We start from the raw sequence: 26,541 nt of genomic DNA, 5'->3' as shown, positions 1-26,541 counted from the left end.
GGGTCGTTTAGCTATGGACTCCCTGTGTCAAGGACTCCATCCCGGACTGGAGAAGAGAGGGGGGGACAGAAGGCGGTGAACGCACGAACCAGGGAAAAATGCGACGGTTCTTCGGCCAGCGACAGCGACAGCGCCCAGCAGCGGAGCGAAAGGAGCAGATAGGCAGGGAAGCCGGAGGTAAATGATCGAATCGGATCAAAGAGGGGTGGAAGCGTCGCGTAAACCAAGTCGAGGCGAAGCGAGGCAGCGGGATGAAGAAGCTGTCGAAGATGAGGGTTGGGCCAGGGTCGAAGAAGTGAATCAACAACAAGAAGAGGAAGCCGCCAAAGGAGTGAAGAATGGAAGTTGGACGTGGGGATAAAGGGTGGAAGTGAAAATGAAAGTTGACGAGTATCGAGAGGCGTCAGTCAGCCAAGTCGGGTGCGGGCCAAGAACCAGGCTCGCTCAGATCAGATGGTCCAAGTTTAGGTTGGTCGGTCGGACAGAGATAACAACGGCCAGCCAGAATGGGGAGAGACTATTTCTTCCTCGGCCTAGACTTTTTTTTCTCGCGTTCGTTTTTTCGGTCGTGACAGAAGAACAGACGCAGAGCCTCCAAAAAAAGAAAGTACAACAAGAAGAAGGTTTGCTGGCGGCAGACGACCGTGCAAGGTCGCTGGACGGTGAGGAAATGCGAAGGAGACGAAGGTAAACAGGCCAGGTACCAAGAAGCCACGCGCCGACAGGTTTTCTATTCTTCATCTGGTCGCGTCGTTCGTTTTGCCCTTCACTGTGTAGGTAAGGCCGCAGGCAGAGGCCGCAGGCAGCGAGCGCAACGGGCAACGAACAACAACCGCATGGGACGGTTTGGGACAGAATGGGAAGCTAAGATGGTGATCGGGCCCAACGCGAGAGTAAAAGAGGGCAAGCCTCAGGCGCCTTCATTCGCCATGCGTGGAGGAAGGAGGTGGTGTGTGGTTTGCGGCGGGGGGGTGGTGGTGGTGTGGGGGGGAGTGGGAACCGGACCGGGGGCGGCGGGCGGGCGGGCTGCGCAGCTGAATAGCAGTTGTCAGTTACAGTGGCCAGGGAAAGCCAGTGGATAATTAGGCCGGGGGGTGCTAGTATACAACTGCGGGATGGATGGTCACTGAGGAAGAGGAGTGAGCACGGAGTACGGAGTACGCAGGAGTGGGATGCAGGCAGGCCCCAACCAGGGGGGTTGCAATGCACCTACCTAGCGGCAAGCACCAAAAGTAGTGTGTGGTTTCCGTACGGATACAGGGGAGAGATCACAACAAACTCTTGGCCCGATGAGAGGGTCGATTAGGCCTTTCCATGGGAGGTCGACTGGGAAGAGGGGAGGGCAGATGTCATTTCTGCTATGAATCAAAGCACGACAAATCAACTTCTGTTGCTACGTGATAGAGAGACCCTGTCCCTTTCCGTCCGTCTTTCCTTGCCTTGTCGTAAGGCTGTGTTTTTTTATGTGAGACAGCAAATCTGCACCGTCGGCCATCCCACCCCGTAGAGACGCTCTAATGCTTTACTATTTTACTTTGCCTTGAAGGGTGTCCTAGAGCCTGCTCAAAGCCTGCGCTGAAAGGAAGACAAACCCCTTCGCCTTCGAGCCACGCACGCCGAGTGTCTCTGAGTGGTCTTGCTGAGATGAGACTGGGTCAACAGGTGTGTGTGTGTGTGTGTCCGCCGCATTCCTCCCTTGGGGCGTTGTTGAACCAGGTTGACGGATAACTGACGTGTTTCATACCAGGCTTATTCTACTTTCTTCTTCAAGATGGGGGGGATATGGGGATCTCATATGATTGAAGAAGCAATGACATATGCAGTGAGACCCCATCGAAGAATGTCTCTCGGTTGCCGTTGCCGTGTCTTGCGTCTCCCATCCGGCTGGACGTTCTTCCCCACTGCCCATATCCCATATCCCCCCCAAGTTGAATGCCATTGCATTCATGAATAGTCCGTGCCTTTCCTCTTGGCTCTTTCCAACGGCATTCTCGGCCTCCATCCCCTCCCCCGCACCTGATTGGTTTCCTTGGAGTACCTATCGTCTCTCTCCTTTTGTCTCCCAAACGGCGCTTACACTAGGATCGTGCTGCCGAAGCGTGCAAGAGGCAAAGCCACACCCCTGAACTAGCGTTCCAGCGAAGAAAGAGCCTAGTATAGCAACCCGGGAGACCGCGCTACATAGCACCCGAACCCTTACTCTATAGTACACTAGTAGTACGGGCGACGATAATCAGGGCCCTGGACTTCTCCTGGACCACTAACACCGTCGCAGGCATTGGCTCGTCGATCAACTTACGGCCGTCGTCGTTGGTTCCACTGTTCCACAACGAGCCCATTGTCGCCCTCCCTCGCCCACAGTGGCTGCCACTCTGGTTCTCCCCACCCACCAGACCCTTTCGTGTCTTTCTCGCGACCACGGTCCACTATGACGGTCCACATCCACCTCTTTCTCCTCCTCCAGCATCCACACGCTGCTCTTCCTCCGGGCATTCTTCTTTTCAGCTCCCCATGTCATCACGGAATATCCCCTCAAGGTAAATCGCTCTCCCCTCACTTGCTTTTTAGTGCGTGTACGCTGCTACCGCCAGAGGCCCAGCGTCGTGTAACTTGTCTTCCCGCCCCAGCCAGTCAGCATCCCGCATGCCAACATCCCAACGGGAGGGACATGCTCCAGTGAGGGGGGGGAATCTGAGTTGTGAGGCGCCCAGCGCTAGCCTTCCATGCTGTCCGGGATGAAGGTCCTGTCCAATGCAACGGCAACTGCAAAGCAACCCAACTGGACTGCACCCATTCTGCAGACACGCCGGTCCCCTACACTACGCCTCTCCCTCATGAGACGCACGTGCGCGTACGCTACACACACTACGCTACATTGCACTACACTGCAGTCCTTGGTCTGAGAAGCATGTCACCCACGAGGAACAGATCCCGGTCTGCGTTTGCTTCATACGGATACTCCTGGCCACTCCTGCTGCAGACGTGCATCTCCTTACAAACCACATGAAATCGCGGAAAGAATTTTCATCTGCAGAGCCCGCTGTCTCTCCAGCTGAGATCGACCATACGGGGTACGCATACACTGGAGACAAACAACACTGGTAACCAGTGCCCCAGGGCTCAACCCGGCCGGGGCGGAACTGACATTCTCTTGTCCCGAGGTGCCGATGTCCTGCTCCAACACCCTAACCCCATATTGTATTGCCCATCCAGCTAGCATGAGAGAATCTGCCAGATGCAAATTCCCTCGGAGCAAAAGCCACCAAAGACGTCCCTTGGACGAGACCTCGCTCGTCTGGTGGATCGCCCCACCAACCCGCCGTATCTCATCTACTATAATCCATGGATGTCGTCCTGACACTGTCGTATCGTCGTCACTCGTCACCCGCTGGGTGTTTACTGCCAGTGCTCAGTCTCCCTGTCAGCGGGCCAGGTGCCCCATGACGACTCACAACCATTCTTCACGAGAATACTCTACAATAATAGTTCCCAAAGGATGCTCCATCGCTAGACTGGGCAAACAAAGCCAAACACTCGTCAACTACAACCTGTTACCTGTTCGTCCGGCATCACGGCCAGGACGGATGCAATAGTCTCAACAACCCAGTCAGTCAGTCCCAAGTTAGCTAGCTAGCCACGCATCCTGCTCAGGGGTTGCGGGCTTTTGCTTCACACCCTCCCCCTCTGTGGATAAATTCTCACGGCTCCTACAACCCATGGGGTTGCCTGCAGCAGGGCAAGGCCTCTCCCATACTCCGACGAATACGAATGGGCCAGACCAGCCATGCCAAAGCAAGCAGCCAAGGCGGTCTGCAATCTGCATCCCACCGCTTGCTACAGAGAACACCTCGCCCGCCTGATGCACTTTGCCTTGACGCGGCATCTATCAAAGAAAAGAAAAGAATATCCTCGTTGCGTACCTGCTTGTTGACTAGCATGCCTCCAATGCGAGGGTTTGCCTTGGCGTGCATTCGCCTGTTTCAAAACAGTCGTCAACGGTAACCTGCCTGAGCCGAGCCTCCCTGAATTGGCTGTCGCCGTTTCCCCTCGCAAACCAGATATTCTTGACAATCAACACAATCGCCCCCCTGGCCTCTCAGCCGCTGCCAGAATGGGACTTGGTAACTTCGCAGCACGGCGATCCCACTAAAAGGGATCAGCTTTGCGACATGGCTCATAAAGCCTCCCAAACTCGGCCTCTTTTGGCGCACAGAAGAAAAGATCATCCCATTCTTGGTACACTACGCCTGACATCACGGCCCATGACCGATCGTGGACCCGACATATCGAACGTGATGGACAAGGATCGGCGCACAGCTTCAAGTGTCTGTGGGTGATGCCCGGTCCTCACTGGCCATATCCCTCAAGAGCCCATCGCGGGCTACTCCTCATGGGCGCCAAAAGCAAATACCAACGCCGGCAGATGCCCGCCACAGCCCCCGGCGCATTTGTCGTGTCTAGGAACCCCATGCCACCACTTGACATATTTTCCATGAATGAGTCGTCATTTACTCAACCCTTGAACCTAGAATGCACTGCAGTAAAGGGTTCCTTTCCTCTAAAGACCCGCATCGTAGCCGAGCACATATTTTCGGGCACTCTTGTATTATCACAGCTTCCTCGGGGGGCACAGGATTGCGGATGGCTCAACGGGAAGGTTTAGCCACTGCAGACTCCTATTCTGCAGCCAGGCAAACGGCCTGGAGAGACCTTTGTTTCAGATCTTGCCTACGTGCCGACTCAACCCATGCGCTAGGCGCTTTATGGGGTATTAGAGTCTGCTAGTTGGCACTTCTCGTCTTGTCTACCTCGTTTGACCCCTGACACCCGCGATAGCCACTCATCATCTCGCCGGGGTTGGATCATCCGGACTTGTCGAATATACCATGTACAAGAACACTATAATGTGTCGTGGCCAGCGTCCAGCTTGCCATGCTCGCCGACACTGTTTTTATATATATTTATCACTCAGCTATCATATGCTCCTCTTGCCTCCTACCGGATGTTTGCGCTTATTTTTGACGTCGCCGTTCTGCTCATACCATTGCAAAGATGGGCTGGTTCCGCATCATCTGGCCCGAGTGGCCTCAAGCGTGGACGCTAACATCTTAAATCCATGGCCAAGATCCAGGAGGCAAGCACGGTTGTTCGCGACTAACACCAAGATCGTAATGCCTCCGCAAAGCCGGTCGTCTTGCCTTTATTCCCTGCAAGCCCGCCGCGGGATGGAGTATTGAAGCCCAACGGCGTCTCTCCCAATTACTTTACCTGCAAGCTGCCTGAAAGAGATGGTTTTGTTTCTTTTTCCCAATAATTTTGTTTTTGTGCATTCTGCCCAATGCTACCGCAATCAATCCAGAACAACGGCCTGGTGCATACCAGGGGGGGAAACACTCAAATGCAGTGAAGCCGTCTGTCCCACAGGACCCGGTTTCCTGTCTCGGACGGACGCAAGGCACAGCAAGGCATGACAAAAGCAGAGCAACCAAGCATTGTGCCAGTCACTGCCGATCTGTACACTGCATGGCCAGGGACGTCACTTTGAATACTGGGGAGTCTACACTGCAACTTGGACAGCAGAAAGAGGTGGACAATACTATAACGTGCTATAACGGTCGTTGCCTCCGCGAACCCCCTTTCTGTTCGTAGAATAACCGAAATGCTGAGAGACGATCCCAGGGGCTGCCACGGCACGGGGCCAAGACATCGATCTTCGGTAGTCTCAGGGCGCCCATTAAAGTTTGTGCGATCTGAGATGAAATGGCTGAGATCCGGCGCTGTCACGCCCAGCCACCGTTGGAAATGTCCCCCAGATGTTCAGCAGTGCTTATTCTGACATGACAATTTTTGGTGCAGATTTAGTGGCGCATCCGAGCGCAAAAAGGGGAGGGACTACGCGCCTCGACTCTGTCTTTAAATTTGAAAGAGGGGACAGACTAGACCGTCTGCCTACACCAAGTCTCCCGGGGCCTCTCGAGTAGGTATCACATCTGCTACACACTGAATACTGGCAGTTGCACCCGAGCACCGACCCTTACTTTCTTTCAAGGCGTTTCCCCTTCACTTGTAGCCTCATTACGCGCGAGCCATCGGCCCGCGCCCTACTCGCCATCCGGCGCGCTCGGCCAGGACTCAGCCGTGCGGGTTAAGCAAGCCGCTGCTAGGTCGATATTCACCTGCTCGGGCATGGCTCCAAGTGTTTCCCTACCGGAGTTAACTCCGGCGGCGCGCCCTGGCCCCCTTCCAAATCCCCCTCGGCGTCGTGCCTTGACTGACGTTGAATATACCATCGGCTCCAGAAGTGCCCCTCGCTAACCTCTTTTAAAAATAAAAACCCCCAAACTTCTCAGCTGTAGACGCCAAAGTGATTTCCCGCGGAGCCACGTCAATCTACGTGCCGCGTACCCAGCTTCCCGGTGGAAAGAAAGCCCCTGTTGCCCATCTCCCCCCTCCACCCAATGCCCAGCACGCCGAACATGATCCTGCCGTCCTCGCCGGGCACGGCCTTGGACCCCTCGTCCTCCTCCACCACGAAGCACACCTGCTCCACCTCCCCCGGGTGAAGCACCGGCCGCGCGCCATCGGCCGCCTCCCAGTTGCAATCCGTGTACCCCAGCCCGCCCTCGAGGTCCAGCACCACCTTCTCCAGCTGCACCACGTCCTCGGAGCAGTTCTCCAGCTGCGCCTCCAGGACCCACCGGCGGCCCCCGTGCGCGGCCGACGGCGCCAGCGGGCCGATCTTTGTGCGCACGATGAGCGACGACTTGCAGATGAACTGGTACAGCTTGCGGAACGTGCGCGTCTTGCCCGACGTCTCCGTCGCCTCGTAGTAGCTCACCGTCACGGCGAGCACGTGATTGCCCTCCTCCTTGAGGTCGAAGTTGACGATGCGCTGCAGCGTCTCGCCGGCGTCCAGGTCCGTCCCCTTGGCGTCGTCGCCGTCCTGGGGCGACAGCTCGAGCCGCTGGACAGAGTTCGCGCCGGGGGTCTTCATCTCGGCCTCGATGCGCACGTCGCGGATGGTCCTGCGCTTCGCGCCTCCCCCGGGGGCGGCGGCGGGGTCGGGGGCATCGTGGTTCGCGCAGAGGGTGCAGCTGAAGACCTCGCCGACGTAGGCGGAGCCGAAGCTCAGGGGCAGGTTGAGGATCGGGGAGAGGAGGAAGGGGGCCGGGTTCGTGGAGGCGGCGGTGTCGTAGGCGAGGGACGCCGGGGCGGGGTCCGCGGGGAGGTTGGACGGTGTCAGGGGCGGGCGGATCGGGTGCTGGACCACGAGCGACGGGCGGGAGAGCCTAGTCGACGATTCGGGTTAGAAGGGGAGGGGGAAGCTTGCTACGAGGCTACGGGCGGCACACGGTCTACGCGATGGACGGGGCGGGTGGGTTTGCTACCTGAGGACTTTTAGGGAGACGGAGTGAGGCTCCTTGAGGGGGTCGTGCGAGGGGTACCGTTGGTGGCTCATTGTCGTGTGTGCTTGTGTATGTGTGTGTCTCGGTCCCCCAGGGACGGTCGAAGGCCAATGGAGCGTGTATGTGGAATTCGAGCTATCGTCGGGACGGCGGAGGACGGGCGACGAAAGGTTACGGACGTAATTGGAGATGAGAAGGGGTGCTGGCTGCTGGTGGGACGAAATGACGATGGAGTTTAGCTGTGGTGGAGCCCGGCCGTTATCGATAAGGGAACCCCTAATTGTGAACGGGCCCGGGGCGCGCGGCGGAGGCTTCCCCGCATGGCCTGCCCGCTCGGGGTCCGGTCCAGAGCGGTGTGTATGTTGGCGCCGCACTGTGGCCGGAGTGCACTCCGACTTCGACCTCCGCTCACAACTACCGGTGCCGCGCTGTGCGTTGTACTCGTCCCCAGCCATGCATATTCAACTTGGTATCTTGCTAGACAGCTTCGCAGATCTTCGGGTCCGTCGCATCTGCACTTGGACTGTTGAACTTTTTCGACATAACATACATAGAGAGAGTTACGGCTATCCCGAGTCTAGAACATATGACCCCACGGAAGGATCCCTCTGATGTAGCTCTCTGAAAAATCATTCACAACTGGCGAGGCAGGCATGCTTGCAATGAAAGTTCCTTTATACTATGGTCCTCGCTGTGTTGTACCACCAGCGCCTAATGCTACGATTTGACGTGTAACACCATCCGCCTCCGCTTCCCCGTGTCCCCCTTCAGATTGTCGTGAAAACACACTTTAAGGTTCAAGGCGGAGGAATGGGACAGTGACAACGGGTGCGGCGCAATATAACCTTATCTCACGTTTCCGGACAGGGTTGCTATGCACGATGTTCAGGCTGCAGCCCGGTGCGAGGTATCTCCAGCAGCGACTTGCAGCGTCCCCTACACACATTTGATATCTTGGCCTGGCTATGTCTCGCTGCTCCGGAAACAATATTTCGGTCTGGAGTAACCGACTGCGCCGGATTGTTTGTAATTTATAGAGCCCCCCCCCCGTTCAGCAAAGGTGGACATCGAGATGTCTTTTTATCCGCCCTTTTAAAGCTAGCGAACATTATGAACTTAGATATCAATCATCATTCAACTGTTTTTTCCCCTTCTCCCTTTCGAAAAGAGCTACGGGAATAGAAGTCGCCACAGCTGAGCGAGGTCGCAGAGGTTCTCCACGAGTCCCAAATATCAGGGACCACATGGTTCGGTACGGGCGGGTGGTGATACAAACTTACTCAACGATGCTGCCGCCACTTTCTGCCGCCGCTCTCTGCTGCCGCTTTCTACCCTCATCCTTCTCCGGCAGCGGTGCACCATCCAATTGAGGAAATTGGGCACTGGAAGGGCGGTTTGAGACAAGTAATTTTTCTCTTCGTCTCGCCAAACTCTTCCATGGACGAAGAAATCTGGCTGCGCATTCAGCAACTCCCCCAGAGCACCTAGCCTGTAAAGCTCAAGTCCCGCAGAGACTTCCACGTATTGCGGCCGGCCCTGTCTCAGACTCGTAGCCACAAGGCGTCGCAGCCAGAGCACGGGGAGAAAATTGTAGCCCATAGGACGCATCAAGTATCTTCACATTACTATATCTGTTTAATCATTTACAACCTCATCTACCCCTCCGTATGACATGTCTAGCGACTGTCTTTTGTGACGTCTTCGGTTGTATCGTGAGTAGTGCCTCAAATGGCCACTCTTATCACCAAGTTAAAATGCAATTTTGAGAACTATTACTGTGCCCGATCTTTTTCCTAAAGGCCGGGAGGCGGCGGTACCTAAAATCAGTTTAGCATTGTTCCTCGGCTTCGAAGCTGCGCAGGAAGATACTTACAGCACCGTATCCTCCGGTTCCCGGAGGCGAGCCTGAAGGAGGTGGCGGAGGAGCAGAGCTTGGAGGAGGTGGAGGTGGAGCGGCCTCGCTAGGTGGCGGTGGAGGGGGAGACGCTCCAGGAGGCGCCGGCGAACCTTGCTGTTGCTGTTGTGCAGCGGCATAGTATTGCTGGTACATCTGGACGTATGCAGCGTAACCGCCGTAAGCAGCGTACGGGTCCTGTCCGCCGTAATACTGCGCGTACTGAGCGGCATAGTCGGCCCCAGCAGCAGGGCTGTTTGAACCGCCGGCAGGAGCCGGGCTGGCAGATTGTCCCGCTCCGTGACCACCATACCCGCTGTGGCCGCCGTGACTGCTATGGCCGCCGTGACCGCCATGACCGCCATGGCCTCCATGTCCGGAGTTGTAGCCACCGCCGCCGCCGCCGCCGCCGTGGCCTTGGTAGCCGCCGTGGCCGCCATCATGACTGCGCGAACGGTCGCCATAACCACCACCGCCACCACCGTAAGCACGAGGTGGCCTGCTCTTAAACTCCTCGTACTGCTCCTTAACGTTCGCAATAAGGTCTTCGCAAAGCTCCTTGGCCTTTTCAACCATCTTGGGATCGGGTCCTCTGTTCAAACATCAGCAGAGGGTTACAAAGCTGGATTACTTCTCTGAAACTTACGCCACATGAAGGTACATGTCTTCATCGCTCTCGCGGTTGGTGGCTGCTTCGAGGTATCCAGAGCCACGTCCCTTGATTTGGACACGACACTGGGTCTCTTGCTGAATGTGCTTGACATAGGCACCTCCGTGGCCGACGACCTGGGCGCGAAGGTTGAAACCCGGAACAGATTCCAAGCCTATAGGGATCTTCTCCTCGGGCCATTTGCGCTGGGGAACGTTAGGTGCGACCAATCAAGACGGGGGTTATACGTACTCTGCCATATTCGTCTCTTTCAACCTGTTCTTGGTCACGACGACGGAAGCGACGCTCGTCCACTAGGGCGGGAAGTTCCTGTTTCATAAGCTCCTCAATCTTGGCCACAGCCTGCTCGAGGCCCGTCTTTGATGTGCTAGTGACGTGAAGGTACAAGGGCGGATTCTATAAAGATGTCAGGAGGTGCGCCTTGGGCATGGCAGGTGAAAACATACCGCAGCAGTCGCCATGCTCTTGTCGGGATAATAGCTTCCTCGGGTAGTAACATCTTGCAAAGTCAACCTTTGTTCCTAAACAGACGTAAAATTGGGAGGTGTTGCGTACCAGCACCAGTGTCTTCTTTGATCTAAATCAAGCAAACGGAGTCAGCAGGTGCCAAAGAGGGGTGATCTGTGCGAGCTATCGTGCCAAGTAAGCAGGATGATCTCGACACAAATCTATGGATATGTATGGAAGCAGAATGCGCCCGAGGCGAAGCCTGGGAAGGAGTAATGATCAGTGGTTTTTGCACAGGAGTATTTACCATCTTCTGAGTCGACCCCTTGGTCAAGAGATATCTGTTGCGAAGGTCGTTCACTTCTATGTCTTTGATGTAGTCGCCGTCTGCGATGTACATCTCGCCGTTGATCGTGTTGGCCGGATCGGGTGATTCGCCGCTCGCATTGGCCGGAGGAGTTGCCGTCTTGATCGGCGGGACATCGACGTGCTGGATACCCTTCTTCGCTTGGAGTTGCGCATTGATTCGCGCGGCGGCGGCAGCTGAGACTCTGTTAGCATTGATTCAGTTGAAGAAGCAACAAGACGCCAATCTATACCGGCAGCGGCGGCGGCATCCACAGGCGACTTCTTGGGCTCGGTCGCATTATCGGCCGGCAGAGGACTACGATCCCTAGCCGACTCCGAGCGTCTTGAGGGAGGCGATCGGGAGCGACGGTCGAATCTCGACGCCTTGCGCGGCTCGGGTTCGGTCTGGTCGAAGCGCGAGCGCTTGGCGGAGCGTCGCTCAGTGTCGTCCATTGCGGCGTACGGATTCAGCGATTCCGTCTGTGTTTGTCGCTGAGAGTGAGTAATTCGTCGTCGGCGCGCGTTCTACCAATGCGCATGCGCCTGTTGATGTAAGTCTGGAAAATGGTAGGATTGGCAAAATTTACGCGGTTTGAAGCTCATCAGAGGTGGAGCCTGGCGAGGTGGACGGGCCAAAATAAAGTGGCTTGGTCTGTGCGGCGAGACGGCCGTCACTTCCATCACGGCTTTGCGCCTCAGGTGTCAGACGCAATTAGCTGCAGAATTTAGTCTGCACCAGCCACATGTATTTCTCGGAGCGACCATCGGCAGCATGTAATTAGCTTTCCGCCCGACATGGTCTCCCGGGGGATCCTGCGCCGACTATTTCAGTTATCACACTCCACTATCATCACCTGGATAAAATCCTTTAAGGGCCAAGTCGTTCGTTTTACTTCACTCAAAAACATCAGTACTAACACAACAGTGCCTGTAACAAATTGCAGTCTGCTTGAGCGCAAGTATGGCAGTGTAGATATATGCTGGTCCTGTGCAGAGTAGATCGCTCGACAAATATGCTTTTGTGGTCTATCCGATCAATGCTCTATTCTTGTGCCACTGTTCCCAGGAATTCGTTCTGTCAAGTAAAAGGATGATAGAAGAGAGGGCTGTACGCATGGTGTCATCATCGTAAACACCGTGATTCTCTGGATTGAAGCAGATTTTTTAGAAAACCCGCAAGATCCCAAATGTGAACCTTCTGGTCTAATTACTTATCACTATAGTCGCGGCTCTTGTTACACTTTAAATGCACCCGAAGGACGTGGGCAGAAAATATTACATACATCAAAGACTTTCATTGTCGCCTGCCTAGGAGGCTTAACATGACAAAAGCGGGCTGCTGAGCTTCGAACCGCTTAAGACAGCTGAAGTTAAAAGAGACTTCAATGCTGTATAACCAAGAGGCCGAGATAATCAAGTGCTAGAGGTGAGGTGACAACAAAAAGCCAGGTCGAAGTTCGATTCAAAAAGCAATCTTTTGTGGTCAACAATTAGGTTGCCATTGGGGTTTTAGGCAGTGGTGTAAATCCCATATTGTTCGGGAACCAACAGAGGAGAGACTCGGGGACAACATTTCACCTCAAATATATAGATTTGATTACTTTGGAACTGTTACCACAGGTCAGCTACAGACACAGTGTAGGATGTAACCCCGCACCCTCCAGGCCGACCCCGCGATGCAGTGTCAGTGTGTCCACTCGCTCGGTGGAAACCCTTGTCGAAAGCTGATCCGTGCCCCACAACCCCTGCAAACAGCCAGCTCCCCTGCCTCCGACTTCCCTCCGAAGAATCATCCCCCAATCTCCTCAAATTTTCCCAGTGGAACTAAACACAGACGGTGAGTCAGTTGTTTCTTATCTATCCAGCCATTGAACCTCGAGCTCACACTCATACAGGTTTCGAGATTCGTCTTTCATCTGGTCGGAGAACAATTGACTGTTCTCGCACTTGATCAGGAAAGATGGCGTCTCGCCGCCTACTTTCGTCCTCGCTTTGGCGGGCCTCCTCCCTGAGCGCCGCCGCTCCGGCCCATGCGACATCGCTCTCCGCTGCACGATGGAGCTCAACGACCAGCTCGACCTCTGCCATCGCCTACAAGGCTCTCCGACGCCGTTCGGCGCCTCTGCCCGTCAGCGACAGCCCGCCGTCATGGTCTGCTCAGGCCGCCGTGTCTAACATCCTCTACGACATGCCCTCCCCGTCGTCGCAACCCCCCAAGCGCCACATCCTCAACTGCCTCGTCCAGAACGAGCCCGGTGTGCTGTCCCGCGTCTCCGGCATTCTCGCAGCTCGCGGCTTCAACATCGACTCTCTGGTTGTCTGCAGCACCGAGGTCGAGGATCTCTCGCGCATGACCATCGTCCTGACCGGACAGGATGGCGTCGTCGAGCAGGCCAGGCGCCAATTAGAGGACCTCGTCCCCGTCTGGGCTGTCCTTGACTACACCAACGCCGCCCTGGTTCAGCGCGAGCTTCTGCTGGCCAAGATCAACATTCTCGGACCCGAGTACTTCGAGGAGCTGCTCGCCCACCACCGCGAGATGACGGCCGCCGATGCCGATGGCGAGTTCGCCCCCGAGATCATTGATCAGCACTCGCTGGAGGAGGTCGCCAAGGACTTCCACCCCAGCAAGTTGGCTGTCAGCCAGGCCCTGCGCCACAAGCACGAGCATCTGAAGTCCATCACCTACTTCGCCCACCAGTTCGGAGGAAAGGTTCTGGATATCAGCACCAACAGCTGTATTGTGGAGATGTGAGTCCGGCCCTCGGCTGATGGAAACCGAACAGAGTACTGACAATTGCGCAGCTCCGCCAAGCCGTCCAGAATTGACTCCTTCCTGAAGCTCATCGGACCCTTTGGTATCCTCGAGTCGGCCCGCACTGGTCTCATGGCCCTGCCCCGTTCACCCCTGTACGGACCGAACGAGGAGACGGTTATCAAGGAGGCGGATGAGGTTGTTGACGCTAGCCAGCTTCCTCCCGGTTAAGTGGTTTTGTATTAAAGAATATCCGGCGTTGGTAAAAAAGGGGTATTGCCATCTTTCAATGCTACCAAGTTGCTATACAATCTGTACCATTTTATTTGCCAAGAAAGAAACGCCTCGCCTTTTTTTTCGTCCACTATGACCCGTAAGAACGCCGATGCATGTCCCATTAGATCTTGCCCTTGTTCACAACAAATCCCTCGAGAGCAGCTGTTCTACTGTTAGCGTGGCCATGTTTGCCGAGAATGAGAAGAAAACGTACAAACAGCAGCCCACAGTCGGTTCTCCGCCTCGGGGAAGACCAAGGAGCGAGGGCTGTAAAAGACCTCATCGGCAACCTCCTCGGGGTGACGAGGCAGGCAGTGCATAAACTTCCAGCCCTCGTTAGCACCGCCACGCTTGGCCAGGTCATTGGTGATCTGGTAGCCGGCAAATGCCTTGAGTCGCTTCTGGGACTCGGCCTCTTGACCCATAGAGACCCAGGTGTCGGTGACCAGGATGTCCGCATTCTTGATAGCATCTTCGGGCACAGTAGTCTCACTGAGCTTGCCGGGAGAAGCAACGCCATTGGCGGCAGCGGAGATGACAGCCTTCATGGCATTGGGGATGCCATAGCCAGCAGGAGAGGCCACAGCAATGTCGACGCCCATCTTGACGCAGCCGATGGCGAGGTCGAAGAGGACGTTGTTGGAGTCGCCGATCCAGGCAACCTTCAGGCCCTTCAGGCCAAGATCAGCCTTGTCCGAGGTAGCGTAAGCAGGGAAAGCTTCATGGATGGTCAGGAAGTCTGCAATGATTTGCAGCGGGTGGTAATCATCGGACAGAGCGTTGATGACGGGGACACTGGAGTCCTTGGCCAGGCCAGCGACATCGGAGTGAGGGCCAACACGGGCAACCATGCAAGAGGTCATGGAGGAGATGACTTTGGAGGTATCATACAAGGACTCGTTGACCTACGCATGTGTTAGCGAGGGACATCTCATGTTATGAGACGGTGGCTCAACAAACCCCGAGCTGGATGTCGTCCTTGCCGAGGAACATGGGATGGCCGCCCATGAGAGCCACGGCAGCCTCAGTCGACACACGGGTGCGGGTACTACGTTTGCTGAACATCATGGCAACCGTCTTGCCCGTCAGGCTCGCGGCGAGCGCCTGGGGAACGTTGCCGGACTTGACGGCAGTCTTGTTTGACGCGGCATTGCGGACCAAGGTGGCGAACTCAGCAGGGCTGAGGTCGGCAATGGACATGAGATGGCGCGGGCCGGTCGATTGTGAGTAGGCGCGGCTCTGCGCGCCATTCAAAACTTGACGAGTGACTCGGAAAGCTGATTGCTTCATGTTGGGCGACTCAATGACTCGAGTGTTGGGGAGGAGGGTACCAAGCTTGAGACTGCTGTGGGCGGATTGAAACGGTTCACTTGAGTGCTTCGGGCTTTTGGATTTTACTTCAGGGTGGATTGAGTAAGTTGCGGAACTAAGTGAGTCGTGGTCGTGTCCAATTGAGATATATCGAAAGGTGGTTGAGTCACAATTGGATAGCTTCAATGACTGACGATAACGGTTTCCACCTCCACAGACTGACTCCCTGCTCAGCAAATTCGGAGCTCCCCTCACCGCTTTACACCGAAAATTTCAGAGTTGGCTCAGAAGCCCCTGTAACTCCAGCGCCCTGCAGGGCTTTGGATGCAATGCCAGAAGGATGCTACAGGCGGGGACGGCCTGCAGGAGCCCAGACCGGTCCGGTGAAACCGCCGGAACCGGAACGCGTGTGCGGCCAGCCCACCACTCGGAAAACTGGCGCCTACCAGCTCCCCCCGGTTATTTCCACTTATAACAATCCTCAACTTGACTAAAATACACGAGTAAAAGATACAGGGCGGAGTAATCAAGCCCAGAGACAGTTTGGTGAATGTGAAGGAGAGACGCTGTGCCGAGAGGGAGTAAAAGACAAGAGAGAAAGGCATAAGCCAAACTGACTGTTTCCTGCAGGTACCGCACACCTCCCATTTCGTTGGGGCCCGCGTGCCAGCCTGGTTTCCTCCCATCCGTCCGCAGTGGTTGCCACTCTGTGCATTGTGCCTGAGCAAGAAGGAATGGCCCGTGCCCGCCCCCGTGGTACTCGCCAGGCACTCAAACAATCCGAGGAAGATCATCCCCAGCCATCCACTCAGTCCGGTCGGCCCTGGTGACCAGATCTCGTCTCATTGGTTTCAGCTGACCTCCACCCCGGCCTCTTCAACAGCACAGCCCGCCCTGGGATGAACCAAGCTACTTGACATCATCACCCATTACGAATCCCGGCTGTCTGGGTGTCTGGGCACGAACGGAAACCTTCTCATTTTCTTTCTGCATCATTTTCTTCTGTACGCTCATCTCTGCCTATATTTCCTCTGTGTTTCTCGGACGGCGATGACGGGCTTCTTCCTACTGTAATTCAACAAATCCCCCGCTAATTGCGATCACGCCGCCCCTCCATTCGCCATGGCCGAAGACGACGAGAGATCGCCACTTCTGACGCCCAAGGGCAAAGGTCGAGCAGAAGATGATTCCCTGCTGTCTGAGTCGGCGCCTCTGCTGTCCAGCTCGTCTGCGACTCCCCGATACGATGGAGAACAAGACGACCCCGAGAGGTCCTGCGCGGCCTCCCTCGCCTCAAACCAATCGTCCAAGAGCACCAAGAAATCTATACGATGGGCTTCCCTCATATCTATTTCGGTGCTGACAGTGTTGGTTGTCTGCATCATGGCTGGCTGTTTCTTCGTACCCTCGGCCGTTGAAGAGTACGCCAAGCAGGCCGCCGTCGTCGAGCCGACCAACCTGGCCTTGGAATCGATCACGACGGACGGTGTGCGAGCGCGGATACAGGCAAACTTCAGACTCGATGGTTCCAGGGTGCAAGATCCGACTTCGAGAAGGATTGGGAAGTTTACGACTTGGATCGTGAGAAAACTAGGAACCGAACAGACCAAGGTCGGCGTCTTCCTGCCCGAATACGACAACGCTTTGCTTGGCAACGCTGTCGTACCGCCACTTACCATCAGCATCGTCGAAGGCCAGACCACCGCAATAGACTTCGTCGCCGAACTGACGCCTGGCGACGCCGAAGCGTACCGCAAGATTGCCAACGAGTGGTTGGATGGAAAGCTCGATCAGCTCAAGGTGCTTGGAAAGGCCGATATTCCACTAAAGTCTGGAATCCTGCCTCTTGGCACCCATCCCGTCAGCGAGGTCCTGGTATTTGAAGGTCAATCACTCTACCGCTCCTTTGCGTCTTTGTATTTTGGAGAAAAAGCACTGCTTTAAATATGATTACGCATCATTCGCAAAAAATTGTTCGAAGCCCGAGACTAATGCCTCATATAGCAAACCAAATTCCCACGCTGCCGGCGTATAACATCTCACGACTTAACTTCCGGGACGTGCCGGACTCGGATGGCCAGCTTAGGGCCGTTGGCGCTGATGTTGCAATTACAGCGTATAACGAGTTTCCCGTTAGCCTTGACGTGCCTGAGCTTGGATTCGAAGTTCTCGTTCCTAACTGCAATTCTTTCGATCCCTACATTCTTCTTGCGGATGCCACTACCAAGCCTCTTACCATTAAGCCCAGGGCCGAGGTCACTGTCAACGTGTCAGGCATCGTTAGGGAGCTACCGAAGTCTTTGACAAGAGTCTGCCCGAACTCTAAGTCGTCGCCACTGGACAAGTTCTTGGATCAGTACATGCATGGTGAGGCTCCCACCGTCTACGTTCGTGGCCGGAAAATGCCCAATTCCGACACGCCCGACTGGGTTGGCGACATCTTGTCCGAGATCACCGTCCCTGTGCCGTTCCCCGGCCAGGGATTTGACAATCTCATCAAGAGCTTTTCTCTCACCGACGTGAACTTCCAACTCCCCGACCCGATGGCGGACCCAGACGACCCGGATGGAGCCCCCAAAGTCTCTGGCACGGTCCAGGTGCTCGCCGGCTTGCCGAAAGAGATGAACTTTGACATCAATGTCACGGACCTGCGAGCGACGGCAGACGTCCTGTATCAGAACAAGAAACTTGGAGAGCTCAACCTTGACAAGTGGCAGCCTGCGAACTCGACCAAAGAAGAAGGCACCGAGGAGCACGAGCCACTCTTGAAGATTACGTCTCGAGTTGTCGATGCCCCTCTAAATATCACCGACGGCGACGTTTTGTCGGACGTCATGCAAAAGCTCATTTTCGGCGGAAAGGAAGTCATGTTGGACGTCAAGGCCGGCGTCGACATTAAAGTTAACACGGCTCTTGGAAACTTGGTTCTGAAGGATGTCCCTGCAGAGGGGAAAATCCCAGTAAAACGTCCGTACTAAGTTTGACACTATTCGTCTTATCGTGGGTTGGTTTCTTATGTCCCTGCTCACTAAGGGGGGAACTACCGGAGCACAGTGGCTTACACCGGTGCAGCTTTACCCGGCAACACCTTCGGCAGCATCCGCCCCCAGGTTGGAGATGTCAGGATCCTCAGCACCTCCTCTTCGTCGATGACGATCGAGGCAGTGGTCAACATTACGAACCCAACGCCGTATACTGCCACTGTCCCGTATGTCAATATTCACATCGTCAAAGACGGGTTCATACTTGGCAGCGCCACGGCGAAAAACATGAAAGTTGTCAGAGGCAACAACACAAATTTGGTCGTCACGGCAAATTGGGACCCAACAGCAGGGGGTGAAGGTGGCCGCAAGATCGCCAGTGATATGATATCGGAATATCTATCCGGACGCAACGTCACAATCGACGTCAAGGCTCACCGCGGAAGCATCCCATCTGTTCCTCTTATCGGCGAGGCTTTGTCTAAGCTCAACATCAGCATCGCTGCTCCCAAGCTGGAACTTCCCGGAGACGGCGAAAAGAAGGGACACTTCATCAGGGATGCCACTTTCCATTTACTTTCCTCTACAGCGACGTTTACTCTGGTATCGCCTTTGCGATACAACACTATATTTATTGACTGGGTGAACGCCACAGCGTTTTATAACCACACAGAGTCGGTTGGGAGCATCGTGTATGATCTTCCATTTGCGGCGCCCCCAGGAATGTCCACAACGCCTAAATTGCCAGTGGACTGGTCCTTGGGATCTGTGGGCTACGATGCCGTAAAAAGGGCTCTTGGAGGGGCTCTGAAGCTCGATGCAAGTGCAAATGTTACGGTACGGATTGGGAATTGGAAGGAAACGGTCTGGTATGAGGGTCAAGGGATCGGGGCAAGCATTCGCTTGTAAGGGCTATTGGGATTTGGCGTTATCAGGTCATTATCGGGCTGGGCGGCGGCTGTAAACGCCTCGCGCTTAAGCGACATCAAAACATGGTCACGGATCTGTATGTGAGCACAACACACAAAACAGTCGTAGGACTCTATCAATAGCGGCTCATTATATTGAACCAAGTTATCTTGTCTTAACTGTACGTGTTACTAGGGCAATCCTTTTCCAGAATCTAGAAAAAGGAAGCTTTATTGGTGGGGTGGTATTAATTATAATCACGTCTTCCGGCAATGAGTAGCGTCAGGTCGTGCCAAGGTCCGGGGGTGGATTGTGCAGTCTCGGATCGGCTGGTTTAATTTGGTGTCTCTATATATTGCCGTGGACAGCTCATTCTTTTACATTTCTGGACATGTACACACGGATGATGCTGAGTGTAAATCAAAACCGCCCAATGCTTTTTTTGAACACTTATACAAGGTGCAGAAGCGATTCTCACCAAGGAGATGTGTATCGTGTCATGTCATAAGACTGCGAATTCGAGCGGTTGCTGTTCCTCCCCCTTTCCCACTCCTTCCCAGGGCGTCAGAAAGAAGCCTAAAGATACAATAGCCTAGCCTCTTCTCTCTAATGCTCCTGTTATGTGAAGTGTATATTATATTGCCAAGTTGGACGGGGCCCTTGGCAAACCCAGCCGCCGAGAAAGTGATGCGTGAAGTGGCAGGAGGCGATTCACAGTGCGCCGAGACAGTGCCGCCACCAACCTTGGCGCCGACCGGTCCCCACCGCTGCCGAGAACCCGTCTTCATCAGGGGATTCGCACAATGCTCGTTACCCCATTGCGCGCGCGCGCCGAACTTCATGTCCCATTTCGAAACTCTGTCATTTTTCCATCAAACGGTCTTGTCGAAATCCGGGGGCAGAGGCCGATCGAAACTGCAGTTCCTCATCAAAAGCCCGCGCCTGTCAAGGCCTGCCATTCCCCAAGTTCATCCAGGAGCCCACACCGGCCACCACCACCAAACCAACAACATTGACGACTGACTGCCACTGGTACTACACACACACACACACACACACACACACACACACACACACACACACACACACACACACACACACACACACATACACACACAGCACCTACAACAAACGGGGGACATCTACATCGGCCCACACCCCCTGGAGCAATGCCATCGATTAACTTCTCCCCCTACGCCCCGCGGCGACGCCGCGCCCCGCTCGTGGTCGTCACATGGGTGGCTCTCTGGCTCTTCGTCCTGACTCTGACATGGTGGTTCACGACGCAGCGGCGGTCCGGGTTGGCGGCGATAACGGATTCGTATGCCGACGCGGGAGTCAATGGAGAGGAAGCCGCTCCCGAATCTGGTGCCTAAATCTATCTTCTTCTTCATTTGGGGGACTGGAGGGGAGTGAGGGTGGAAGGGCGGGGGATTCCCAATTACCCTTACGTCGGGGCCTGGCGGCTGTCTCTTGGCTTTCCTTCTCCTTTAGTGTTCTTGTCTTACCTACTAGGACATGTAAACCCCTCCCTCCGGAAATGCCCGCCGTCATGCTCTGTCGTGCGGGCCGAGTGCGTTGGTTGTTGTTGTTATTGTTGTTTGTTGTATGATAGGGAAGTCTCATGAACAAGGATGAAGCACGTGGGGGCGGCAAGGTCGAGACCCGACGCCAATACATCTCGAGTTGTTGGGTTTTGGTGCCATCTTTGCCGCGGCGTAGGCCGCTCCCCCTTGATCCGGCTCAACTCACCTCAACTCAGGTCACTCTCGGGGTCATCGACTGTGTTAACAAGTGCCGTAATACTCAAATATGGGAGCGACGGTCATGGGAGAGAGGAGTGTCAGGATATGGGGGCGAGGAGGACATTGGCACGCAGATGATACGGCAGAGCAACAGTCCCTGGAGATTAAGGCCTCCCAGAAGGGGGTAATGGCATTCCAGGGAGAGTCAGACCATGGGTAGACCGGAAGGGCGGAGGGAGAATGACCACATCGCGATCGGGAGGACTTGCGAAAGGAAACAACAAAACATAGGCGTTTTTTATTTTTATAATTTTGTTTTATCGTTTTGCGACGGTGAAAGGGAGGTTCGGAGGATCCTCAATATTTCTTTCTTTTTCCTTTTTTGTTCGTTCGCTACCCTCTCCATTGGAGGCGATAAGACCTGGATCTAGAGATCTGTCGGGTCTTATCAACCTCGCACGCGCGCGTGCGATTCTCCCGCTCTTCTCGGGCAACCGGCCTGGACGAAGCAAACGCCACATGGCAGGAGGCCTTGTCGGTGTGCTACTGTTTCCATAATTACGAGTGCTCGCCACGGGCTTCAGCAAACGCCTCAAGCACTCTAGACGGGGAGAAAGGCAAGAGGGGCCGGGAAAGAAGCCCCCAAGACGGACCAGCACGGGCGAAGGAGACCCCGTCGCAACTGACAAAGTGGGTGAACGTGGTGTGATGTTGAGTGGCTCACGAGGTAATGTCATATGTCTACAGGTTTTTGTTCTATAGCTCACTACCTGCCAATCATCTAGCGCACATTTCACTCAGTGTACAGACACGCTTGGTTCAAGTATCACAGAAATCCAGTGTCAACTGTCGGGTCTCGGCAGACCCTATTTTCCAAAGTTCAGGATGAACGGCGGCAGCGGCGGCGGGCGGGCGGGCCCCATGCCCAACCTCAAAACCATGCAGATGGACGCTCTCACGCATGAGTGCGGCCGGAAAGGCTGCTTTCGCGGGTCGGCGGCGCCCGACTGTGAGTTCCACGGCAACATCGTCCGGGACATTATCAGAATGAGACGGGACCAGAGACGCGCGCGGCTTCAGCAGCGGAGTCGGTCACACAGCGATGCGATGCCGACAACGGCAACGGCCTCCGCATCTACAAGTCGAAACGTCACGCCGCTGAAGCGGCAGTCGAGTCAGAGCAGCAAGCTCGACAGCCCGAATTCATGTACTTCATCGGAGTTTTCTTCCGACATCTCACCTTGCGTCTCGCCACTAATGGAGGACCTCATGCTCGAGGTGGAGGACGCCATCGACGACAGCAATGGCATGCGTCCGGAACTCACTGGTTCTCCAAAACGGAAAACGTCTGCGTTCAACATGGACGAAATATTCAAACTTATCGATGAGGCTCAAAAGGAGTATGAGAGCCTTAGTGCGTCACCTAGCACCGCCCGAGGGAGGAACGATTTCGCCCGTGGAGCTCGCTGGGTGAGAGAGGACAGCTGGGAAACCCTGCTGGGCCCTCGGTAGTCGCCAGGCGGTCATATGCCAGCGACTTGAATGACAGGGGAGAACCACTTGGCTCCGATTATTATGATTTGAAAGCAGTGTCGTGCTCTCTTTGAAAGCACGCAACATGAGCCGGGAATACAACTAGCATCCCGGCTGCTGGAGGGAGATGAATGTCAGAAAGGAGGTGTCACCAACCGGATGTCTGAAGGATTGCGCGTTGTGTCAGCATGGAATAAACTCCATCAATTTGGATTGTACATATTAAGGGTCTGCACCTTTTTCCTGGTCCCAAACACCCGATAGCCTTATTGTAATCGAACACCGGCCTCGCGCCGCTTAGACGATGATGAACTCATGTTTGCGTTTTCGCTCGCGTCAAAAGTGGGCTGTGCCATGCGTCGATGTTCTTCCTCAATCTTCTTCAGTCGCTTGTCGGTCTTGCCCTTGCCGCTGCCCTTGCCGTGGAACTGGTGGCTCATGTGCTTGAACGCCTCCTTTTGATCGAGAGACCTGCCGTGATCGTCCACGTACTTCAACTCGACGTTTGGCTTGTAATGCTTCTTGAAGAGGTCGTCGACGACACGAGACTGCTGCAGTTCGCGGTGTGCGTTCGCCTGTCGCGCGCGTTCCTCTCTGTCCCTCACCGACATGGCGTCCAACCGGCCGCTGTTTCTGTCGCGTTCACGTTGAGATCTAGCTCGCTCATCTTGGTCCCTCTCGACGCGTCTCTTCTCTGCCAAGAATTCGGCTTTCTGACGCTCGCTCATGTTTAGCTCGGCACCGTGAGAGTCTTTCAGAATGCCACGCTCTCTCAGCAGGGCCAGAGTTGAGCCCATGCCTGTGTCCATCGTCCTCTCCTCATCGACTCCTGTCGCTGCAATGTCTTCGGAGTCTTCTCTGGTCCTGTCCACAGAAAGCTCGTGGATGCCTTCGCCCATGGGATGGTCCTCGTCATCCGATTCGCCATCCATAGCTGTGACGGCCTCTTCAACCACGGATTTAGACTTCTTCGGTTTCCTTTCCTCGTCCTCGTCGGGTTTCTTCAACCCCGAGACGAACTCGGAGATCTCATCAATCACAACGCCGCCTTTCTGAGCCTCATTCTCTGGCTCATCGACTGCTTCCTTCAGTTGTCGGGCAATGTCCTCAGGGCGGGTCCTCTTGCGTTTTTTCAATGCATTTTTGCGCTGGATCGCCAAGGACGCCTGCAAATCCTCATCATCAACGAAGGTGTCGTCCTCCACTCTGCGCTTTTTCTGGTTGACGGACGCGCCAGAGTCCACGTCCATCAGATCGTCGGCTGGTGCGGTGTCGATGGGGAAAATGTCGTCCTCATCAATAGGTTTCTGCCTAGTCGACTTGGACTTCTTCTTCTTTGGCTTTTTGATCTTGATCTCTGAAATGTCGAGGTAATCTGACGTGGGGGTATCCTCTGCACGGGGCGAAGTCAGTAGAGTTCCACATCGCCGGGGCTCGAACGGGTAATACTTACGAATGAGGTCGAGGTCGATGGCCTGCAGCTTCTTCGACTTCTCTGACGGCGCCCCCAAGATATCGCTCAGCTCTGCGATCGCACCAGACCCATCAAGAGTGAACTTCTTGCCTTTCTTGCCGTAGATCTCCTCGTCGTACTGAGCCAAAATGCCACGCTCGTCCCCTTCGTCTGTTGTTGCGAATACGTCGTACGCGGGCTTCTTCTTCTTCAACTCCATTCTCTCCTGCAGTTGTTCCCTCGCCCGAAGCTCCATATTTTCGAGCTCGTCGCCCTCTTCTTCGTTTTGGTCGATGGTGGCGTCCTTCAAGGTCAGGATTTGTTCGTCGCCGTCGAGGAATGTGTCCACTTCGTGCGCGACCTTTACACCAGCTAAATCTTTGGAGGTGTACTCGACAGCCGCAAGCGCGGCAGCTTCGGCAGCAGCCTGTTCCTCTTCCAGCTTCCTTGCCTTGTCGATGGCTTTTTGCCGCTTCTTTTGAGCCTTCAACCATGCCTTCGCATCCATCTCGCTGCCCTCGTCGGCTTCGCCAAGACCCTTGCCCTCCAGAATCGCGTGGCGTTGCGCAGCGTCTCTCTCTCTCTTTGCAGCAGCCGCTCGCTCCTCTCGTTTGCGCTTGGCGGCCTCGGCATCGCGTACTTTTTGGTAGTTGTCATATGCTTGCGCCTGGCGGCTCTCGAGGGTACTCGGCGCATCCTCGTCGTCTGAAGCGGAATTGTCACGTTGCGATTCAGCTGGGGGGGCACCAGGCACCGGCAAAGGCTTCATGCCCAGCGAAATGCGAATGCGATTCGTCTCCTCGATGGTCGCGGCGTCCATCTTGGCGGTTGTGTGGGTACTAAAGGATACTACTAATGTTCAGGATGTTGCGTTCGTAATGAGGCGGGCCTTGGTGACAAGAGTTGGTGAAGTTGCGGATGGCGATTCGTACACTGCAGCTGGGAAAAGTAGCTACTGTTGCGCAGCGAGGCTGGATGGAATCACTGGTGCAGTGCCGATAGACAGGGGCCCATATTTTGCTTCGTGGCCAACCAGGAAAAGTATGAGGCTCATCAGCACTGTGTCGGTGCCCCACACAGAGAAAGCTTAGCTAATCATAGTGGGTCTTACGTTTACTACATATCGCAGCCTCGCCGAAATTTTCTTCTATTCTTCTTTCTTTCTTTAACAAACACGGGTCTGTGCCAAGCGATCCTCTGCTTGCTCCGGCGAGTTCAGAGTTGAACGCTGCGGCAGCTCGATCATCCAAGGAGCCATCAAATCATGATGTAAATCTTCCGATCGACAGATCCAAGAGTGACCGGTCTTTAGGCAGCCATGTTCGCCGTAAAAAGCTTGAGCGTGGTGTATCATTGTACTGGGGACGTCATATTCCGTACCCTTTTTCCGAGATCGTCGATCTGTGAGGTTAGGGAAAACCATGACTTACCACAAATTTTCTTCCGAATAGTCCTGTTTTTTGTAAAGTTCTACCACGAACGCGATGAGCAGCTGTGTTGCAGCTGGTCTTCAAAATATCGCGGTCGTGACGGTAGTAGCCAGTCGCAGCAGCGGGTATGTGACACGCCAGACAGCCAGTTCTTCCCTTGACCAGCATGGGCAACCGGGTCGTACGTGGTGGTTTGGTGTGTCTGCCGACTGGAAACAGTATTCTTGTCAGCGCGGTTGCGCATCACGGGTCGCCTCTGATGCCGCTGCGAAGTTCTCGTTAAAAATCCTTTCAAGTGGGTCTCCTGGTCCTCTTCGCCTGACCAGGCATGTGAAATGTCGGTTGGACTGTAGATCCTCTACGGTCAATCTCTCGGTGCATTTGTGCCTGGTGCTGTCATCCAAGCCTGCCATACCACGATGCATACTGCTCCTGCATCTTGGTGCCCACCTTTTCGCTTCTAAATTGCATCAAGGTTTGTCGGTTGCGGCGCTGGATCCCCGTTCTGGATATCCTGGCCGGCCGTGTCAACGGTGCCAACATGTGGGCGATGCCCGGTGCGGGGTGCAGCCGTATGATCTGGGGTAGCTATTGGCATGGCTGACCATCTGTCCGTCCGGCGGCCCGATATCAACAGGAGGCTCCGCCATGCCATCCATCATACATACTGGCCGATGCTACTGCAGCGTAGCAATGAGCAAGTTGCATGAGGACAGACTGCTTCTGAGGATGAGATTCTCTGAAATGTGACGCACAAAGGCATCATCCCACCAGCAATCACAGGTAGGGAGTGTTGACGTTGCGCCTGTTTCTATATGCTCGATGAGGCGATCCGGGGATAATCCAGACGGAACATCGTGAGTTGTCCCGTAGTATCAAACGTTGTTCGTCAACTATTTCTAGCAATGAAATTTATCCCTCGTTTGATTGTCTAGGCCTAAGTCCTACCAATGTAGGTTGGCAAGACAAAGGCATTTCCCGTCCTAAGACGCATTTGGCTCGAACATGTCTTGGTCATTCGATCGGCCTAAGCCTCGGGACGGAGAGTGCGGGGAACGCTTAACCTCTACCACCTGGGCAACCCCAACTTTGATGTCTCCGTCATCAAACCACCAATAGTACCACACAGTTCCTGGCGGATAGGACCGAGCAACCAGGTTGTCTGATCTGCTTGCCGACGACATCATTCAGCCCCCTGTCGCTATCCTTGGCTCCTGGCTGAGCTGACTTCCTGGACAGAGGGCCAACCTGAACCACGTGCGGCATACTCGGCGTTGCTTGAACCGGGATCAGTGTTACCCTTCCTTCATGACATGACTTGAGAATTTCATGTGGTACTCATCGACATTAGTATTAACAGGCCACTCAACAGGAAGATAGAGA

The 26,541-nt window shown here is 54.9% G+C and overlaps 7 protein-coding genes across 7 annotated transcripts; 3 read left to right on the top strand and 4 right to left on the bottom strand.

Annotated features, from left to right (window-relative positions):
• Positions 1 to 6,385: 6,385 nt before the first annotated feature.
• EsH8_II_000797 (trafficking protein particle complex subunit 13) lies at positions 6,386 to 7,459 on the bottom strand (the record flags this gene model as incomplete). The annotated part of the gene is made up of 2 exons (XM_083264095.1): positions 6,386 to 7,289; positions 7,389 to 7,459. 2 exons carry the CDS (start codon positions 7,457 to 7,459, stop codon positions 6,386 to 6,388), a joined length of 975 nt encoding a protein of 324 aa, XP_083121417.1.
• A 1,740-nt stretch (positions 7,460 to 9,199) lies between these two features.
• EsH8_II_000796 (uncharacterized protein) lies at positions 9,200 to 11,218 on the bottom strand (the record flags this gene model as incomplete). Its single annotated transcript, XM_083264094.1, has 8 exons — positions 9,200 to 9,223; positions 9,280 to 9,892; positions 9,947 to 10,155; positions 10,202 to 10,366; positions 10,417 to 10,469; positions 10,526 to 10,547; positions 10,725 to 10,960; positions 11,017 to 11,218. 8 exons carry the CDS (start codon positions 11,216 to 11,218, stop codon positions 9,200 to 9,202), a joined length of 1,524 nt encoding a protein of 507 aa, XP_083121416.1.
• Positions 11,219 to 12,725: 1,507 nt separating this feature from the next.
• On the top strand, positions 12,726 to 13,751 carry EsH8_II_000795 (acetolactate synthase regulatory subunit; the record flags this gene model as incomplete). The annotated part of the gene is made up of 2 exons (XM_083264093.1): positions 12,726 to 13,516; positions 13,571 to 13,751. 2 exons carry the CDS (start codon positions 12,726 to 12,728, stop codon positions 13,749 to 13,751), a joined length of 972 nt encoding a protein of 323 aa, XP_083121415.1.
• A 166-nt stretch (positions 13,752 to 13,917) lies between these two features.
• Positions 13,918 to 15,086, bottom strand: EsH8_II_000794 (ornithine carbamoyltransferase; the record flags this gene model as incomplete). The annotated part of the gene is made up of 3 exons (XM_083264092.1): positions 13,918 to 13,958; positions 14,011 to 14,701; positions 14,757 to 15,086. The coding sequence occupies 3 exons, from the start codon at positions 15,084 to 15,086 to the stop codon at positions 13,918 to 13,920; spliced, it is 1,062 nt and encodes a 353-aa protein (XP_083121414.1).
• Positions 15,087 to 16,229: 1,143 nt separating this feature from the next.
• Positions 16,230 to 18,997, top strand: EsH8_II_000793 (uncharacterized protein; the record flags this gene model as incomplete). Its single annotated transcript, XM_083264091.1, has 3 exons — positions 16,230 to 16,992; positions 17,112 to 18,074; positions 18,180 to 18,997. 3 exons carry the CDS (start codon positions 16,230 to 16,232, stop codon positions 18,995 to 18,997), a joined length of 2,544 nt encoding a protein of 847 aa, XP_083121413.1.
• Positions 18,998 to 21,627: 2,630 nt separating this feature from the next.
• EsH8_II_000792 (uncharacterized protein) lies at positions 21,628 to 22,254 on the top strand (the record flags this gene model as incomplete). Its single annotated transcript, XM_083264090.1, has 1 exon — positions 21,628 to 22,254. One exon carries the CDS (start codon positions 21,628 to 21,630, stop codon positions 22,252 to 22,254), a length of 627 nt encoding a protein of 208 aa, XP_083121412.1.
• Positions 22,255 to 22,541: 287 nt separating this feature from the next.
• Positions 22,542 to 24,548, bottom strand: EsH8_II_000791 (U4/U6-U5 snRNP complex subunit SNU66; the record flags this gene model as incomplete). The annotated part of the gene is made up of 2 exons (XM_083264089.1): positions 22,542 to 23,668; positions 23,729 to 24,548. The coding sequence occupies 2 exons, from the start codon at positions 24,546 to 24,548 to the stop codon at positions 22,542 to 22,544; spliced, it is 1,947 nt and encodes a 648-aa protein (XP_083121411.1).
• Between the last annotated feature and the right edge of the window lie 1,993 nt (positions 24,549 to 26,541).

The sequence above is a fragment of the Colletotrichum jinshuiense genome, chromosome 2 (assembly GCF_051148585.1).
Source record: "Colletotrichum jinshuiense chromosome 2, complete sequence".
NCBI classification, from domain to species: domain Eukaryota; kingdom Fungi; phylum Ascomycota; class Sordariomycetes; order Glomerellales; family Glomerellaceae; genus Colletotrichum; species Colletotrichum jinshuiense.
Note: the sequence above shows the minus strand (reverse complement) of the source record. Positions and strands in the feature narration are given on the sequence as shown.